Source organism: Pseudopodoces humilis, chromosome 1 (genome assembly GCF_049639895.1).
Source record: "Pseudopodoces humilis isolate 2021_Gansu_Grassland_sample_001 chromosome 1, ASM4963989v1, whole genome shotgun sequence".
Taxonomy (NCBI): Eukaryota; Metazoa; Chordata; class Aves; order Passeriformes; family Paridae; genus Pseudopodoces; species Pseudopodoces humilis.
This window is the reverse complement of record NC_142200.1, coordinates 50,042,621-50,063,324: the sequence shown is the minus strand read 5'-3', so window position 1 is coordinate 50,063,324 and position 20,704 is coordinate 50,042,621. Positions and strand designations below refer to the sequence as shown.

Below are 20,704 nucleotides of genomic sequence, written 5' to 3'. Positions count from 1 at the left end.
GCAGCAGTGTCATGAGATGTCACACACAGGCATATACAAAACTCCCCAGCATCACACCACGAGACCAGAGAGCCAGGTGATGAATGGACAGGTGCAAGGGCTGGGGATCTGTTACCCAACAGCACCCTAGTGTGCTAAAATGCAGCTGATCCTGTAGGGAACTGTTATCTCATAGCCTCGATTTGCAGCATCCCACACATGGAGCTGTTTGATCAGTCTTACTGGAAGTTGAGCAGACATCTGTGGAAACTGGCAAACAAGTGCAAAAATAAATCCAAGCTATCCAGGAGATCCTGTCAACTTCTAAAACATTCTTATGCAAAGGCACACCTGGAATTTGCACAACCTTAAGCTGATTACCAGGGGGACCTATAGTTCTACAGGCAGAATAAATAAACAGTGGCCCTGTAGGAAGATAAAATTCCTCTAAAGTCTGTCTGTCTCTACTTTCTTATCCTTCATATAGAAAAAAAACCCTCATAATCATGTACAAACAAGGAATCAACTAAGATCAGATATTTTGGAATTTCTATGCTGTTAATAAAATAGTTTTGTATTACATAAAGTCTAGAAGGATATTTAATTTCTACAATAAAGAAATTAAATTCCAGCCTGGCTAAGAATTTATGCATGTTCTAAATTCTGTGAAAAAAATTAAAGGTGTAAAGGTACTGTCCTGAAACATGAAAAACTGAATGGAATGAGGATTTCCTTACACTGAATTCTACCTTCAGTTTTACAATAGAGCATTTTGTCAAAGTTCAAAGGCCCTAGAAAGGATATAATTGATGAAATAGCAACCCATTATTTTCCCATACATGCTAAACCCTTTCATGACTAGAAAAATTTTTCAGAAAATCTTGGTGGCTTAGGAAAGACAAGAGTCTAATTTTAGCAATTCAGCAGTGAATACTGTCTTTAAGGGGTTGGAACACTAGAAAAATATCAGCCTTGTATCAGCAAGATGTTGGAAATACCCATGCAAACCCAAATAAAACCAAAGGAGATTTTCATTGCCTTCAATTCATTTGATCAGGCTCTTTCTGAACAGACATAACAGTTCATCATTCATATAGTGATAAATATGAGGCTTTGCTTTTCAACTGATTTTAATTATATTTTTGTGTGTTAGATTTCTTGCAACTACTTGGTTGTTTAACCTGACACACTTAAATGAATAATTTACAAAATGCAAATGCAATGAGAAAGGATAACTATAGTAAAAGCCTGAAATTGTTTGAAAGAACAAATAGAGAATTTAATTTCTAAGTCCCACGTGTTACCATTGCCTATTTCACCTATCCCTCTTTCTCCACTTATTGCAGCTTTACCTGACTGATCTTCTCAGACATTGTTCTGCTTATTTTGATTGTCCTTACTTCCTTCTCACATACAATGTCTCAGCTCTGGCATGCTGGTTTTCATGTGTGGAAATCACTGGGATCTGGAGGCTGCTGTACTCCTGATGCTAAGTCCAAAACACTCACTATTGCTTGCTGTAGGGAACAACTCTGCTGGCAGCAAGACAGCTGCTAAACTTGCACCCCCATTATTAAAAGAGACCAAGCAGAAAGGCATGTCTTTGATAACTACACATATGAGTAAGGGAACACAATCTTTACTGGAAGAAAATGAGTTGGAGACAGACTTTAAATCAAGATCTGATACCCGTCTAGAAGCTACATTACTGATTAAGTGAAAAACAACTGACTAAAGGAATAGAAGATTATTTGGCTCTGTAATATAGAAGGTCAGATTTGACTTTCATACACTGTCTTCTCCCCAGCTAGACTGTGAGAATGGAATTTTAGCTGAAAATACTGAACAGAGATAGAGGTAAGCCAAGAGATATTGTAATATTCCAGTTAGCCAGCACAGACTTCTGTTCTTCCTTGGGGATTTAACCTTTACTCATGATTGCCACACATAAGAAAAACAGTACCTTTATTTTCAGTAAGGCTTTACACCAAAACAAGGCAGGAAAATCTTCCAGTAGCGTTTTCTACAACCGAATACCTACCATACAGCAGCAGCTCAAAGGCACTAAAAAATCTAACACTGATGAAGTGGACAGCCCGTAATTTTTCACGTTTTACATTCCTTTCAAAGTCTCTCCTCTCTCCAGATATCAGTGCATTAGGAAAAAAAAGAAATTACCTGTAACCAGAGTTTGTCACCTGAGTCTGTTCCACCATTGGCAGTGCATTGAAAAGTAGCAAACTGTCCTGCATTGACTTCCACACTCTGAAGACGCAAGAAATGGGGAGTTTTTGCTGTTGGAAAAGACACAAGCGTTAAAGTTATGCAAGACCAAAGTACTGGCTATAAAAGATACACCAAGTAAACTAAATAGTTCTGCTTTCAAAGGTTCAAGTCACTGACTATGCATCAGATTCTAGGCTGGTTTACTTCCATGCCTTGGGAAGAGTAGAATAGAAGGGTGGTGTGTAATTGTTCCTGATGTGTAAACTATATCAGCTCAGCATCCCTCTTGTAATAACAACCTATTAAAACAGATCATTTTGGAAACCAAGCATGTTTTGAAGACAAACCTATTAAATGTTTACACTACCAACTAGACAAGCCAGTAAGAAATGATGTTATCAGGGGAACAGGTTTTTCTTCTTAACCAAGTACCTTGTCTATAGAGGAGATCCTTCAGAAATGCAGCCCACCAAACAGGGACAATATTAACATAACACTCCTCACCAACTACAGCTGTACTGTTTAAACACAATTCTTTTCAACAACACTGCAGAAAAAACCCAAAACACAACACATATTCTCCATACCAATGCTTATTTTTCTTCTAGAAAGAGAAAACAATCTCAGTAAAAATTAAAGCAATATACCTACTAAGCTAATGGATGAAACTGATATTCAAACAAGAATTATATCCACTGAAGTAAAAAAGGCAGTGTATTTTTGTTTTACTAGAGAGAGTCAAGCATGTAGTATAGAAAAATATAGATATATGATACAGAAACCCATCCTTTAAAGCACAATCTTCCCCAACCTACTCAAATCCTACTGCAGCCATGCAGACTTCTCTCTTGCACTGTCTATACTAATGGATAAACCAGGCTTCAAACATTGCTTTTCATCATGAAAATCTTAGTACTAGCAGTAGAATAGCAAACTAAGCATCTGTTTTCTAGCAGAGCATTACAACCATTTAAAGTGTTGATGATATTATCTTAAAAGCTCTTATTACTGGAAGAAATTGCATTTTTAAGGAATTTATAAATAGCTAGCTTCACAGAAAAGTTGCTAAATATCCAGTGCAAGACAGCATAAGAAGGAGGAGGGGGAATAAAATTTATTATACATACAGACATTTTGGTTTTTAAACATTTTTCAATTAGGACAGACAGAGTTTAGGTCAAAATTATCCATTTATTTGCCTTTGAAACTATTTGTGTCAGAATACCCAGTAAAATTCTTCGGTATGTTCCCCATTTCTCAGCTGTCACTTTTTTTTCTTTTTTTTCCCCCAAATCTGCTTTTACCCCACTTGATTTTAATGGTTCCTTGGTCTTCTTAAATTCTAGGAAACTAGCTTTTCTGAATTACCAAGTATGGCCTAAGTGGAGAATAGCATTGGGTTTTAAAAACAAACACACACACACAAAAACCTGGCCATCTACCACAACTCATTGCTTTCATTTCTACACACCTACAATCTGTCTTCTGCTTGGTCTTTGTACTACCCAGGCAGCTGACTATCAAATATTTTTCCCATTTCAATTTTTGTTTAAAGAGTTAATAATTCCAGAAATATACAGAACGAATATCATTATGAGCTTCACAAAGTTTCAGACAGAGTAGTTTTACTTTAATTTTCACACTTTTTCAATTTTCTTTAGACAGTTTAACTGGTTTGAAGTCTTAATTTCTAACATTTTGATTACTTCATCAAAGAACTTTTCATTAAAGCTTTTGCATTGCAATACTGTTATGTTAGAATTCTACATGCTACAGGCTATAAACAAGAACGATTTGCAGGTTTTGAGAATTGATTGGTACAAACACACAGATCAGACCCCTCAAGATCTGTATAAAAAAAACAGTAAGCCACTAAAATGCTGCCTCAGACTTCTCCTACCTGAACCAAGGATATAAATTCAAAATGCAGAAGCACCTATACTTTCTAACAACATGAGAGCCTGCTGTGTTTATTAGAAATAAGTGACTCAGAAATAACAGCTGCTGATTCTGCATAACTGTCTCTGTATTTGAAGAAATGTGTGTGTCTTCTTGCCATTAACACTAAAACCATTTTTATGAGGTGCTTCAGTACTTACCGACAGAGCACTTTCTATTTGGAATTACAGCTCTTACTTAAAAGTCACAACAAATGCATACAAGCACAATATGGTGTAAGAGGAACAACCACACAGAAGTTGGTGTCTTCCCCACTCAGCCATTTGGTCAGTAAGATCACAACCTACTATTCCATGTATGATCTTAATACATCTTATTTAACAAACAGCAGACATGTGAAGTAATGTTTTATTTAAGTTGTATATTTAATTATGTCTGGATTACCACATTAAAGCTTTATTTACAAGGTCTGACTTGACAATTCAGGATAATTAAGTACTACATATCCTTAATAATGAGATAATGAAATATATCTGAAGCATAAAGAAGTAAAACAGTGCAGAAATTGAGCCATGAACCTTGGGAAGTACCCTAAGTGACCCTGCTTAGCAAAGCCTCAGTCTTCAGCCAGCTGGGTTTTCTTCTTTCTAAGCCTTGGAAAAAGTAATTATATATAGTCAGCTGTTGTGCTGTTCATCTCCTCTCATTAATATCTCAGCTTGTGGCTGCACTGAATTTTTGATGCAGATGGAAAACTCATCAACAAATCTTAGAATCACAGAATCATGACTTGGTGATTTTGTTCTAAAGAAGCTGCCATATGGCCCGGTTTGGGTTTGGGACTCATGCTAAGTGCTGTACACAAGGTGCTCATAAAACAGATGTCTTTCAGTGTAATAAGGTGCAATGATGCCATTTTTAGCAACACTTCATACATATACTCAGCCTGTACTTATGGCATCAACATTGTTTTCTGACAATTTCCTTATCTTTTACTCCACATTTATCGAAGCATAGTGGAACATTTATTTTAGGGGGTTTGGCTTTACAACACAAGATAGGTACTTACTACATGGATGTCCTAGAACTTTCACTTCATCAATAGCCACATATCCAGAGTGACCTGATGTAACCACTTCAAAAACAACCTGAGAAGCAGAAATAGAATTTTGGTTAGCATATTTGGAACACAGGGAATATAAAAATAGTTTGTCATGGAAAAATAAATCAACTCTTTCAATATGTTAAGGACGCCTGGAAAGCAAAACACAATCATAAACCCCTCAAAATGTGTTGCTCTTATCATCAAAATTAACCAGAACTTAAATTACATTTTTTCATGTTTACATCGTTTTTGGAGATTTACAAGCAGAATTATATATAGCTCATAGTAGAAATAACTGATCTCCCCAATATTTGCTCTGCCAAAATAGTTATCTAATAAATGCCTTAAGTATTAAGATCAGTATTTTATTTCCAACTCTTTGCCTTGCAGGATGAACTGATTTTATTTTAAAAATTACAATTCTGTATTATACAGAGATTTTCAGGGTATCAGACAGAAACACACCTATTTTCAGGAATGCATTTTGCATGCTTTTAATCTTCCACTAAATGCAGTGAATTAAGCAAAGCAGATCCATTTGCCATGGTTTGTTTAATGGCTATAAATAGGTCACAACTGTTCTTGTCATTTGAATTGAGTACACCCTAAAGTAAACCTTTCCAAACTTTGGCAGCCTTAGCTTTGGACACCCCAAGAATGTTTACATGGAATAGAGGAAAATATGCCAGTAATGTTAGCAGGTACATTTCCACACCAATGCTCAAGAAATTCATGCTAAAATCCAGGTTGTTATTTTTTGGGGTTTTTTTTTTTAATACTTTACTCTTGCTCAGAAAGTTAACTCTAATTGCCTTTTGTAACTGGTGTCAGGAAGCACCCTGAGGAAGACAAAGCTTAGAAACCATTTTTTGCACATATGCTGTACCTGACCTTGGAAGAGATGCACACCCTTTATACCATATCCCTTACTGAATGATACAGAATGCAAGTATGTTACGAGGATAACATACAGCTCCATAATATATCACAATTTTCTGATGTTGAATAAACACTCTCAGAACACTGATTCTGATTTTAAAACAAATCTTGTTGTAAGAAAAACTTTCCCACCCTTCTGCCTTTGCCTTCTCCCTTCTTTTTCACTGCTCTACCTGTGGACACCGATCTGTTGTTCTCTTCAAGATTTCTTCTTCCTAACATCTGTCCATCTCTCCCTCCCAGTCCCACTGGAATAAAATTGCTGTAACTATAGCATTAACTCTACATGGCTGAAAAGGAAAAAAGTATTTTTCATTCTAGCTCTGCCTCCTGTCTACACAAAATTTCAACCTAAAGTGCCAGTGTTGCCACTATATGAATCGTGCTGCAAGAAAAAAACACAAGATGTCACTGAGCAAAGTCCAAATGCTGCCAAAGAAATTTTTCAGAAACAAGTTCAGCAGGAAAAGGGTTGCTCAGTTGGCTTTCTAAATGCCAGATGCCACTCTATTGGCTGTTAAAGTTGGTATTACTGATCCACAGCACCAGGCTGAACAGGATTTTGGCTCCCAGCGTTTAGCGGAACATCCAGAGCAACACCATTCAAAATCTCAAAGGCTCTCCTTCCCTACAAAGAAGAAAATCTCCTGATAAAATTTGTCTTAACTTTCTTTGGAAGCAGAAGTTCTTACAGACAAAAAGGGAAGCCTCAGTGAATAACCTGCATTCAGGGACCTGAGAGGTGATGTGCACTAAGTAACCCTAAGTTTTAACAGCAGTGCAAGACCCAAGAATGCAGCTCCTGTTGTCCGTCACTGAACTTTGAAAAAAGAACAAGCATTTCTCTCTATTAAGAAATACAACAAAGTTGCAAGTTCTTAATTTGTATTACAATCTCTGAAAAAAAAGTAACTATTCTGACGCCCTTGAATAAAGGCAGAGTGCTCCATTTCCTGAAGAGATACCAAGCCTATTGCACAATGAGAACACTCAAAAGACCACAGGGTATGAGAACAACGGCATAGCCCCAGGAACCTGCAGTTAAGGCAGAGACATTGCAACACAGTAGTGGAGAACAGGGAGCAGACAACCAGGTCTCAGAAATGATGGAAAAGTTACCCAGGGAAATATGCTGCCACAAAGTAATTCACTGAGATAACTGAATCTAGGTGTGGACACAAAGACCTGCCTCTAAAAACAACAGAGGGCTGGGGACAGCTACTGATTTGTTTTCTGTATTCTCTAGTGGCTTAGAGTTTTCTCTGTTAAGAAGAAAAATACATTAACAACTAACCTTCTGGGTTTTATTGAAGCATAACCTAAAAAAAAAAAAAATAAATAAAAAAATATAAAATAAAAATAAACCCTGTATCTCCTATGGAGCATTCAGCATAAGAGCAGCTGCACAAAGCCATCCGAAAGGCCTAGCTGATCCACAATCCCATCACTGCAAAGTATGTTGGTTTTTTTTCAGGTTCTCAACTTTCACATGCTAAATTCTAAAAGATACCCTGAGGAACTGGCACATGCACACCTGTGGAGCAGCCAGCCAAAGCAGTCAGATGTTTTCTGCTAAAAATGTTACTTCCAAGTAACAAGGACTTAAACTATTTTTTAAAAATGCTGCATAGGAGTGTCTTTTCTAAAGAACTACTTGATTTCCAGCAAGACCAATAACCTGAGCTTTAGAAAAGAAAACATGCAATATCTGAGTCAATCACAAAATAATTTCTGCAATTCATAACAGGGGAGCTTAGCTACAAGCTCTCTGAGAGGTTTTAAGTATCTCAGTATTGCAATCTATTCACAGCCAAAAAAAAAGCTCGTAGATTCCTATTCCTTCAGTTCATAGGCTGAAACTACAACCTTGAAACATTAGCATCAGAACTGCTAGTAACAACAGCAGAGAAAAAACTCAACAACTCATACAATTGATCTAAAATACCCTGCTGTACCTCTAGACAAAATAGCGAAAGTGTTATTCCACAAAAAAGCTAGGCAGTGTACCAAGAAAATGCCAATTGGACATACAACTGAATTACAATTATTGACATTAATGAGAGTATGTTCCAAAGAAAAGTATTACAAATTGAAATGCTGTCAGTTTAATCGTGCTTCCACTAAAAGCAATAGCCAAACTTTAATAATATAAACTTTAATGACTGTAACTTTTAGTCTCTTCTGATGTGGAATATGCCATTTTTAGTAAATGGAAAGAGACAATAAAGTCAATAGTGACATACCATTCTCAGAGACACTGATTCATATATAGAAGAAAAAATATGTACAAATACAGACTGGTCAGAATGGAATAACAGCAGACCTGAGGAGAAGAACTTGAGGGTGTTGCTGGATGAGAAGGTCAAAGCAACCCAGCCATGTGCGCTTGAAGCCCAGAAAGCCAACTTTACCCTGGATGCACATAGTGATATGACAAGGAACGATGGCTTTGAACTGAAAGAGGATGGATTTTGATTAGATACTAGTACAAAAACCTTTACTGAGAGGGTGGTGAAACACTGGCATATGTTTCCCAGAGAAATTGAGCTCCATCTCTGGAAGTGTTCAAAGATACGGTTCACAGGATGGGGCTTTGAGAAACCTGGTTTCATGGAAGGTGTCCCAGTCACAGCAGGAGCTTGGAGTCTGGAGATAGATGATCTTTAAGGTCCCTTCCAACTCAACTCATTCTATGATTATAAAAACACGACAGCTTATTCCAAGTGTAGGAATATAATCCCTCTTCTGTTCACAGGCTGTGAAATACTATCAATTGCTGTATACAAAATCAGTATTTTGTTTTATTTGAACAGATGAATGAAGATTATGGATCAAATATCTGCTAACTAAACATTTTCCCTTTTTAAATTAAAAAAGTAATTTGATTCTATACATTACAGGTTTCTGAAAGTCCTGATAAGAGTGCTACACACGGTGAGTGAGAGAGACCTGAGAAACACTTCTGGTAGCCCATTTACTCACTGAAAACCTTACAATAGGGATGTCAAGACTCTTCACAAATCTGGATCAGTGTTCCTAGTAAATTCACTAGAAATGAAACCTAGAAACTTATTTTGCATCCAATATTCTCCATAATTTCCCATTTGAAAAGTAGCTTGCCATTAACTTTTTCACTGCCACCTCCAAACTCTGCCTTTTCTCATGGCTGATGCAACACCCGCAGGCAATACAAAAGACTCGAGTCAAATCAGAGAAAACACTCCAGCAACGTCAGACTGGGCGGCCCTTGGATTTTTTGCCTATTATTCCACCACCTTATCAGTCCGGAAACAACTGGTTAAAACACGGAATTCATTTGCTCAGGAAAAGCTGCTGAGCACTGCCCTGAGAGCTGTTTTACACCGTTCTCCCCGCAGCAGGCCTGCCAAACAGGAACCAGGGAAGCGGCTTAGCACTGCACTGTCCCTGATCCTCCCTGCTTCACTGAAGAGCAAAATTAGCTTTTCATTCCTGCCACTTCCCCTTGCTACATATGAACAAAGAAAGGGGGTCTGCTCACCAACAAAAATGCTTACTGCTGAAAATGTGCAACTCAAGATAACTCGTTTGTTCCAAAGAACAATAGAAATAAACAGGTTTTGTTGCCACACAACCTCACTCTAAATTCCTGCCTTTGTTGCTGCAAAATTACAACACTTTCAGTCAAAAGGTGGATTGTACCTAATATAAACACTGTCCTTCACACAACTTAAAAATAGCACTTTGCAAAAACAATAAAGAGAAAGGAGTGTTAAGAAAGCTGCTTAAGCTCAGGTTGTAATCCTGCCCCCCTGCATCCCCAGTGCAGGCAGTGCTGCATCGCACGCTGCACTCTCCTCTCTCCCTGCTGTGTTTTACTGCACAGGGCACCGTTCTTTGACTGCACTGTACAAGGCACTGGGAACAGTTTCTCTCCAGAAAATTGGCATTGACTTGTACCCTGTGGGTTGAATTCTCCTCCCCTTTCTGACTCACCCTAGGACTACCTGCCTTATCACAGCAGCAGCAAGTGCCTTCTCATCAAAGCCATATGAAAGCAGGTTCCTGACCTGGACCTTCCCAGGCCCCGTAGAGGTCCATCACAGCTTATTGACGTGGGCTGCCTAAACTGTGTTCAGGCCTCCCTGGATGGGAATTCACTTCATGCCAACTTCCCTCCCCAACTCTCCTACACAACTATCACCTGGCCCTCACAACTGCACTCAAGAACATGAAACAACATTTTGGTGGCTGCTGCCAACCCAAGACTACAAAGAAACAAGCAAGCCAGACAGAAAACTGAACTCCTGACATTAAGGCTTGTTAAATCTTGTTCTTCTTTTTCTGTTTTTTAAACCAGTTGCTGTCTTGTGTTTCTCTACTGAAGGCCTGAATGCTTTTCTGGTTTAGAGGCAAGGGACAGGAGTAAATAACAGAGCCTTGTGTATATGACAAAAATTGCATGCGTCCTTACTTGTGACCATTTTTAGACTGCTGGGGGCTTTTAATTTAGGTATGTGGTTTGCCCTGGTGCATCTATCTCAAAACAGCTATTCCCAAAGCATGTGAGTCAACGAAGAAGAACTATTTAAGATGCCTGACACAGGTTTGTTTTTCAAAATGCAATATGCATTTCAAAGTTTCTTTGGAGTTCAAAGCACAGTTCAGGAACTGTACGTGTGCAGTTGAATGCAACACACACAACACATGAGAATGTGAGCCTAACTTTTACTGAATAAGAAGCTTAATGCTCTGTCCTAGATGAGGATTTAAGCACATTGCATGAGCCAAACTCCAAGAAAAACATGTACAAAGCCGGTTATGAAACAAATGTATGTTTAAGTTCAGATTTAAAAAGTTAGGTTGGATCTACTGCTTCCTATTCCCTAAACTCCTAATTTACAAGGGGAAGTGTCAGAATGGTGAAGGGTAAATCTCATCTCTGTGAAGTGATACCATGTAACTCCTTTGTGTCCTCACTAAAAAGGATCAGGAGTTACTGACAGGCTCTTACCCCATTTTTTCAGTCCAGCTTCATGGGATTTTAAATTTAAAGATGGTGCAGTGGCACAGACAGTTGTGTTACTCCACTGGAAGCTATTTTAATATTTTCAGTTCAATTTCTGGATTTTAAATCCGCAGTGTTTGTTGCTTTATTTAAACAAGATTTGTTTCAGTTCAGTGCTGCCAAGACTGACTTCCAGCAAAGTACAAAGCAAATAATACAAAATATAAAAACTGATAAGGGGATGGTGTGTGACTAGCAGTGGTGCGGTGTTAAATTGCTTGCTTGAAGGGTTAGAAGCAGGGAACACAATCCCCTCTCCACACTCAACTCAGTAGTAGCTTTTGCATATTGTTATGTTCCAAAATGGTAACACTTCTAAATATATTTATATATAGTATATATTTGATTTTAATATATAATAAATTTTAAATACTACTTACTGGTCTGAGAATTGTTAACTAACCTAGGAAAAAAACCCTAAAATCACCAGATTCTACTCCTGCTAAAAAATCCAAATGAGAAAAAACCTCAAAACATTAAAGAAAATAAAAACATACCCCTCCCCCAAAAAAAACCCAAAACCCTGTCACCCTCTCCTCACTAGATGAGGACTGTTTTCATGACTTTTATCTCAAAGCATCAATTTTAGAGCCTCTCAACCTACTGAGACTGCTCCCCAAGAAACTAAAAACAATCTTGCCACTAACCAGCAAAATCTATGCAGTGCTCACTTTTCTTTCTCTATGTACATTCTAATTCTACCCAAGTTAGAAAGAGGGTGAAGGTCTTAGGAATTGTGTGAAGCTTTGTTTTGTTTGCAGGCTGTCTCCAAAGGTACAATAAACTCCTTGATGCTCTTGCTGAAGATGCACCAAACAGACAATAGCTCAGCAAACCAAACAAATTTCTCCCGGGCACAATGTTAAAAAGAGGAAGGCAATGCTCCCTCAGGGGAGCACTCCTAAAGCGATTTTATAAAACAGAAATGAGACTAGTACCTGCAGAAATACACCAGCTACTTCAAAACAAATAGCTCAGAGACCAGGAGGCACAGCAGAAAAGAACAAGCTGTGCTGATTATCTTGGACTCTCAGAAGGTGCTTGGCAGCTTGAACCCATGTTACTGCAAGCACACTGTTATCACTAACTGGACAGCAGTGCAGACATACCCTAAAATCAATGGCAGATATTAGGCAGCAGTACTTGGAAGATCATGAAAAATTACAAAATTAAATATATCCTTCATTGACAGAATGCTTGACAATTTAAATAGTCAGCAAGTAATCAACAATTAATGTGGTTACATGCAGGTTATAATTGTGATTTGTGATATATATGTAGTACAGGTTACCTATGGTGTGCAACATACACAAATAGCTAACTGGCAAAAAGAAATGGGTACATTAAAGGAAATACATTATTTAGTTCAAAAACTGTACTTCTAACAAGTTGATTCTAAATAGAAACCCAACCTGAACAGTATTTACAAGCTTGGGCAACTGGTACTACAGTAATAAACTACTGTTAATTATTAAATCTTTTCAACATTTTGCTTATATGCGTCTGCAATACATGATTTAAACCAATAAATCTTTAGAAGCTGGATTAAAATTCAGTCCACACTACATAATCTGATTTGTAGTCAGCTACCATTTAGTGGGAGTTATTTTGCCTACGTTTTTCAACAGCAAAGCAGACACAACACACTGTTTGAAAAAATATTGAATTGTACAAATATTGTAACCCTGAAATATCATCATATATAATTTGTTCTCAGAGTTCTGTAGTACATTTTGGTTTCATTTGCATCTAGACAACTTGTAGGTGTTCTGCTAAGGGAATGGAATTACAAAACATTCACAGATGTGGATGGCTACACAGGTGATGTGATGTAAAAACACAACAATCACAAAATTACTCTGCTTTGTCCCTTCACCTATTAATGTCATGTCTTCTCTTGGAAATTACTCATTGGGAAACTACAACCTTCATACAAGAAAATTTAAAAAGGGCTCCATCATTCCTTAAAAATCTTCTTAAGGAGCTTTTCTTAATTATATTCAGTAAGGTCAGACAAACTCAGAAAATCACTGCAAGTCTTGCATATTTTGAAGGTTTTGTGTGGAACATAAGGATTTGTGCCAAAGAAGGTTGGAGTGCTGGACTCGAATGAATAGTAGTTCAGGAAACAGACTTGGTACTGTATTATATACCCATCAGATGAGTCCTGTGCCTTTCCCACTATTCCTGCCATCACCGGAGCTGTCACCTAACTTGGGCCATATTCTCACAAGATCCACGTATACCCTCTCTCCTCTTCCTGCCCTTCTCCCAGCTGCTTGCAGCTAACATCCTGTCTTCCCCCACAACAAACTCTGTGAAGAAAAAGCATGAAAACTGATGAAAGGAGTTCAGAAACGATGAAAAATTGCAAATGTCAGCACTCAAGTGAGGAAATTGCATCACAGATCTCTGAGAGGATGGAGGCAACCAAAAACGAAGACAATTAACTGTAAGCTCTTAAAATGGTGACAGCACTTCCCGGAAAATAAATGAGCTTATTTACAATGAAACCAGTGAAGCTACAGTATTTAACAGTGATTCCCTGCACTGCCATGGATATTACCATAGCATGAGATCTTCTGGCACATCAGCTAAACTGCAGAACCTAACCAGGTACTACTTCAGACTATACGCAGCAAATGCAAAGAAAATTACTTACTATACTCCACAATGAAATAAAGATTATGCAAAAATGTCAACATTTCCAGCAGCAAGGAGAGCACACACAACCCATTACAGACAGGCTCAGGCATCTATTACACATTAGCTGATGAGTGCCAATCTGCTAAACTGCAGTACCACATCCAAAGCATGTAAGGGTTCACCTACAAATAATGAACAGTCCAGATGGCTAGGTCTTGAGGAAAAAGAGGATGGGAAAGGTTATCCTTCTGCTTCTATGGCCAAATACCCATATTACTCAGACATCAGTTAGATGTATCATACAGTCAGAAATCTGACACAAATTATTATTAATAACATTAGTAATGAACATTTGAAACTATTGGAGGTTTTGTGTATTTTTAAGAACATGTTAATTTACCTTAAAATTAGTCAGTCAAGTCTTCTACTAAAATCCCCCTGTCCACATCAGCCTTTTGATTCAAAGCTAGAGTGAGACTTTGAAGCATAGCCCTCTTCTTTACTGACTGCTGATTCCTCAGCAGTTCTGCTGCATAAAACCAGACTCCTTTCACAAGACAGAAAACCGGATGTTCCTCTACTAATTCACTAGACAGTTGGGAACATTTCAGACTTGAGCATAAATGACACAGTCACACATTTACCCAGTATTCAGTACTCCTGAACCGCCCACCATGTTCACAAAACCTTCCAGTACATTCCACATTATAAACCACTGAGCTACATCCAGTATCAGCCACAAAATTGTCTGTGGGATGCTCTATCCTCTTCTCCCACCATCCATTGAGGCTAACAACACAGACTGGTCTTCACTATTTCAGTCAAGACAGAAAGGCTTTTTGGCAGCACTGGAAGGCATTCTCAACACTGGCATCAAATTGTTAACATGAGATCTTGATGTAAGGGCAGAGAATCATAGGTGTGTCCTGAGCTGGGAAAAGGCACTTAAAGATTATGGATACCAACTCCCTGCTCTTCACAGGACTACCTAAAACCAAACCAAATGACAGAGAGCATCATCTAAACACTTCCTAAACTCTGACAGGCAACAAAATACATACTGCCCTTTCATGCTGAGAGATGTATGACTAAACCAAGCTTGGACTTTGTGATCAGGATACAGCCTTGTGCTCCAGAGTCAGGTAGCACACGGCTTCTCCCACACAGCTGAGGTGAACCTCAGCTCTGCTAATATGCCTGCCCTTCCTCAAAAGGCACAAGAGTATTACCTCATCGAGCCTGCAGACAATTATAAAAGATCCTCATCATGAAGTTTGCTGAGATGTCCTTAAGCTTACCCTGAATCCCCTCCAGGAAGTCCTGACAATCCAGTTGCAGCAATTCCTAGGATTCTTGGGTAGAAGACTGGATGCAAATGCAGACCCTGTGAATACCAGCTATCCAACCTAGGAACACACTATCAGGGGCAAGAGGAAATGAATACGGGTGCTCTTTTGGGTCTGCAAGTATTGCATCAACTGCCAGGCATCTCACATTCCAAGAATAAAATGTTCCTAGCCCTCCAAACTCATCTTTTGGAGTAGGACTTCCTGTTTCATTTTGGGTGAAACAATCATAGGGGAAAGACTCCAGAAAGTTCTTCAGCATTTTTTTTTCCTTAGAAGAAAAGAGTTCAAAAAGGACAGACTGAGTTCACTTGAGACATCCTCACAGATCAGATGCTGCAGCTGCAGAAAGGAGTCCACTGAAGCCTCCCAGAGTACCTTACTTACCATAAGTAAGGTGACAATATTCAATACAGGCAAACAAATAAAATACAATTCAAACTTTCGAAACTTCAAGTGAAGATGGAGGAACCTCAGTAACACCTGTATGCTACTGGCCTGCTCTTATTAAAGTAAGTTACTTGTTTGTGGAGACATAGACTTTTTCACAGGAAGAAGGAAAAAAAACATTGAACTACTATAGAACAGTAAGTAACTGTATAATCTAAACCTTCGTACAGAAAAGCAGCCCCCTAAGGGACTGTCAAGTGAAATTCCCCATGAATCTTTAGGATGCACTCAAAATACCATTCCTGTGACAGCTATGATTATATTTATGTTTACTACTGGACAAATGGATATTGCATTCAGAGTTAAGACGTGAACTGAGGATTCAAAGGATTCTGCTGGTTCGAAAGCAACAAGTATTGCTGATCTAAATCAAACTTGAAGACTGTACTGTAACAAAAATTGCTGCATCCCTAATGAACTGAAAGAACGAGTGAATTTATTACAGAGAAATAGAGTTAATTGACTGAAATCAATGGCAAAATTTCTAGATTTTTTTCAACATAATTAGTTCATCCACATTTAGAGCATGTGTGCACTTCAAACACTTCTATAAATATATGTAAACATATAAACACAGCCATATGTATGTAAAAACAAACATTTAGCATCATGTACAAAAATGTGATTAAGATGATGATCAACTAGAAATACTGAAAGGTACTTTGATTTAAAGTTAAAATGATGATTAACAACCAGTAGGTATCATGAGAAATGAAATTTCATAAAAAGTAAGACATACCTGATAAAAATTGGGCCAGAAAGTACTAATTGCCAGTTCTGCTCTGTTCCAAGTGGCAGTGACAGATGTGTTCCAGACTGGGTTACCAATAGGACCATCATTAACCTTCACATATACATTCAAAGTGCCAGGGCTAGCTCCACTCTTGCTTGAAACATAATAGTGAAAATCAATACAATGTGTATCATTTTCTTTCAGATGGGGCATCAGGAGGTGAGCTTTCTGTCCGGCAAATCTTCCAGATGTGTTCACCAGCATGAAAGAACCTGCAAAAACAAAGCAACTGATTAAATTTCTTCCTTATTTTTCTCTTCTTAATATGGTAGTATATGTAATTAAAACATAAAATAATAATAATAATAATAATAATAATAATAATAATAATAATAATAATAATAATAATAATAATAATAATAATAATAATTATTATTATTATTATTGTTATTATTATTATTATTATTATTATTATTCAACCATTTTTCTTCTACTAACATAAGAGTAATTTTTATTTGGTAGGTATTTAATCTCAAATTTCTTTTGCAGAATCTAAAAATTCTTTTGTAAAGCTAGTAAATACTACAGCCTTTATTCTACAGTAAATACTACAGTCTTTATTCTACAGGTGGGGAAGGACAGAGACAAAAACCCCCAAATGCTGAAGCAATCTGCACTGCAATAAACCTACAGATGGTAGTACAGAATCAACTGTAGGTCTCAGCTATCTGAGTGTTTCTACATGCACGGTCTCTGCTGGCTTTGCCTGGCAAGGCTGTGGTAGTGGGGGAGCTACAGGAGTGGCTTCTTGTGAGGAGCTTCCCCACATGTCCTAGGCAGCCAGCTCCACGGCAGCCCCACTGCTGGCCAAAGCCAAGCCCAGCGGTGATGGTGGCAGAGCCTTTGGGAGAACATAATTAGAAAGGTGGGAAAAAAGAAGAACTTCAAACTGTAGACGAAGAGAGGAGTGAGAATATGTGAGGGACACAGCTCTGCAGACACCAAGGTCAGTCCAGGAGGGGAGAAGGTGCTCCAGGCCCTGGAGCTGAGATTCCCCAGCAGCCCAGGTGAGGACCAGGGTGAGTCAGGCTGGCCCCTGCAGCCCATGGACTCCAGGGATGGAGCAGAGATCCACCTGCAGCCTGTGGAGGGCCCCACATCAGATCAACCATATGGCCAGAGGAGGCTGTGACTTTGTGGGAAGTCCACACTGGAGCAGGTTTACTGCCAGGACTCAAGACCTGGGGTGAGACCCACACTGGAGCAATCTGTGCCTGCAGGACTGCATCCTGTGGGAAGGGACCCCATGCCAGAGCAGGAGGAGACTGCGAGGGTCCTGCTCTTAATGAGGAAGGAGTGGCAGAGACAGTGTGTGATGAACTGACCTACTTCCTGTCCCTCTGCACTGCTGGGAGGGAAAAGAGAGAAAACTCAGGAGTGAAGCTGAGACCAGGATGAAGGGGAGCGCACTTAGTGTCCAGCCAGGGTCAATCCACAAGGATTGCAATGAAATTTAGGAGAATTTTATGTGTTCAGATGGTTGGATGCAATATGTGATGCAGAGTTTAAAATGTTCTCAGCCCCTTAGCCTTCCTCTAGCTAATCACAAGTTACCTACTTGACTAAGTATGACAATTGTCTCCAGTCCTCAAAAGCCCACAAAAGAATGAACAAATGTAAATACAAGTAAACCGGTAAGCTTTACAGGCAAAATAAGAAAGCGGTGGGGTTGAATTTTGTATTATGGTCACAAAGCAGCAGATGACAAGAAATGTAAAAGTATTCAAACAAAGTTACATTCAAACAACTCTCACATGAGCACTAGTCATTTTATACACTATTTTTCAGGGCTCATTTATGTGTTTCATTGAAGTACACCTTCAAAATAATCATGCTGCAGAATTATGGAATTTGAAAGACTGCAGAGATGTTAGCAATATACATGATTTCTGAGACATTCATATTTCTGGGTTGAACAAATGAAAAGGAAAGAATTTTATTAACAGATAACCTATCATATCACAGAAGGAAATAAAATTCAATACCTATTTTGGAAAGAAAACATATCAATAAAATGCATGAGATAATTTAAACCCTGCATTTTTCATAAGTTCAGAAATGGATATGTTATAGTTCCCTGCTACATAGCATACAATACATAGCTAAGTGCTCTTAGAAAAATAAGAGTACACACACATTTGTCACATAATTAATAGAAACTAAGTTTTCTTTTTTCTTTTTTTCTTACTTTGATGAGTGACAATACCTCTTAATGAGATGCAAATCATTTCTTAAAATGGAAATGTTGGAGAACCTTTGTCCAGACTGCAACTTTATGCTAAATAAGTTAAACTATACAATAATCTTAGTTTTGCAGTTTAATTTAAATTATTCATCAAGTATCATTTCCTTTCTAGACAAGTTCATAAAATTGACAAAAATGGAACTTACTTATAATACAAAGGAATATAAATATTTTACTTCTTAAAAGGTGTTACTCTATATTTAATTCACAGTCTGTTTGTTACTATAATATATTGGGAAAAATCCTTATTCATTAGTAACATAAAGTCACTGAATACACTTTTTTTTCTTTAAACAGACAGAAAAGAAACTAATATTCCTTCCATCAATTAGTACATGCTCTGCCATTCAATTAATTTATTTACATTTAAAATATAAATCCCTTGAAATAGGTATAATTTGCTAAGTTATAAGAGCAATATTTAAAGCATTCATGAATTCACTAAAAATTAACTGTCACGATTTTTCATATGGAAACTATCAATCCAACAAACAAAAATCCCCAAAGTATACTTTCTCACAGTGGATCAGTTCTCCAGAACAGCTTATCATATACTGGGGCACATAAGAAATACACATAAAAAATAACTGAAGCTATACACTGGCATATCTAGAAGGAAACAGTTATCTGCCAAAATTGAAGGACTCCACAAGAAAACACGTACAATTATCATCAACCAACCACTCATTCCTAAGAAGAAACAGCAAGTGCACATCTTGCTATAAATACACTTACTTTATCACACTTACTTAATTTCTCTAGATGCACTTCCATATTTAAACACATGGATGATGGTCATTTCCTCAGCCAAAAAGTTTTAATGGGATTTACTTGGGTTTAGTCTTCAGGGCTATGTTTAGGCACTAGATGCAGTGTAGTAAAACCTAATGGTGTTCATCATTCATTAAATTCAGGCTACTTTAGTCCATAACCTTGCTAAATCACCTGTATTTCATCATTTTAGCTAAGGAGTTGAAATCAACAAAGCAGTGACTTTCCTAAAGTCACTGCTGCTGTTTACAATTCCTCACTGAAAAATGATTCAGTAGTAATTCAGCAAATATTTGGTTTGTGTAAATATGAATTCTAACAAGATGCAATTCTTGAAAAAAAAATGGATTTGCTTCAGAGTAAATGGGAAATTAATATCCTGGTAATTCTCACTAGCATAAATGTACATTTTCTGTGAAATATTGGACACACAAAGATGGTCAAAAGATAGAGTGGCAGAAGAACTGAAAAAAAAAAAAAAGGAAATCTGACAAATGGAAAAGCAATATGCTACCCTACAAAAAATGATGGGAATGGCATAAGAGAGATTTTCCAGTCACTTCTGCAAGTTTTCACCATGTCACTTCACCTTGTTAAGAGATCCTTTTTATATTAGGAATGTCAAACACAATGAAATTGAATGCAGTATCATTTTTCATGCATGAAGAAAATGTGACTAGTGAGCACAGAAAGTTACTTTGCTGATTTTTCACCAGTTATATATGGTTGAGGACAAATTATTAGTCTTCCTAATAAATATTTTTTTAAAAAGTACTAGCATTTAACTTGCTTAGGCGTTACTATTGGTTGATTTTGACTCTCAGTATTTGAAAAATTTGCTAAATGATGGAGAGCAAAGAAGTCTGATTTTAAGAACAGATATTCTGTGTATTTCTTTATTAATAAAACATCCTTCAGGTGCCAAAGGGCATCATAAATGCTGTGATGGGGCAGTTCATAGAATCACAGAAAGGCCTGGATTGGAAGGTACATACAAAAGATGACTTTTTTTATCAAAACAGGATTCCTTAAATGCCAGCCAACCCTACAGCCATCACTCACAAGAGATTTTGACTGATTGCCCAAGACCAAGTGTGGAGGAACTGTTCAAGACGCTGGAACTGCTGTGCATGAGCAGATGAATTGTGAGGCTAAAGAAGAATGAGCACCACTTTCAGATAAGGCAAACTCAGTAAAGGTGTTATTTATTTACTGTATATCATAAACAAACATGTACACAGTCCACCTTGAAGTACTG

General features: G+C 37.7%; 1 protein-coding gene across 12 annotated transcripts in view; it reads right to left on the bottom strand.

Annotated features, from left to right (window-relative positions):
• The window catches only part of PTPRM (protein tyrosine phosphatase receptor type M), a 442,950-nt gene that overhangs the window by 290,509 nt on the left and 131,737 nt on the right, over positions 1–20,704 (bottom strand). For all 12 annotated transcript variants that reach the window (XM_088050998.1, XM_088051003.1, XM_088051039.1 and 9 more), the window contains 3 exons: positions 16,377–16,642; positions 5,174–5,252; positions 2,158–2,273 (listed from right to left, as the gene is read on the bottom strand). In XM_088050998.1, coding sequence (XP_087907124.1) covers positions 2,158–2,273; positions 5,174–5,252; positions 16,377–16,642 — 461 coding nt within the window. The remainder of the gene's footprint in view (positions 1–2,157; positions 2,274–5,173; positions 5,253–16,376; positions 16,643–20,704) is intronic.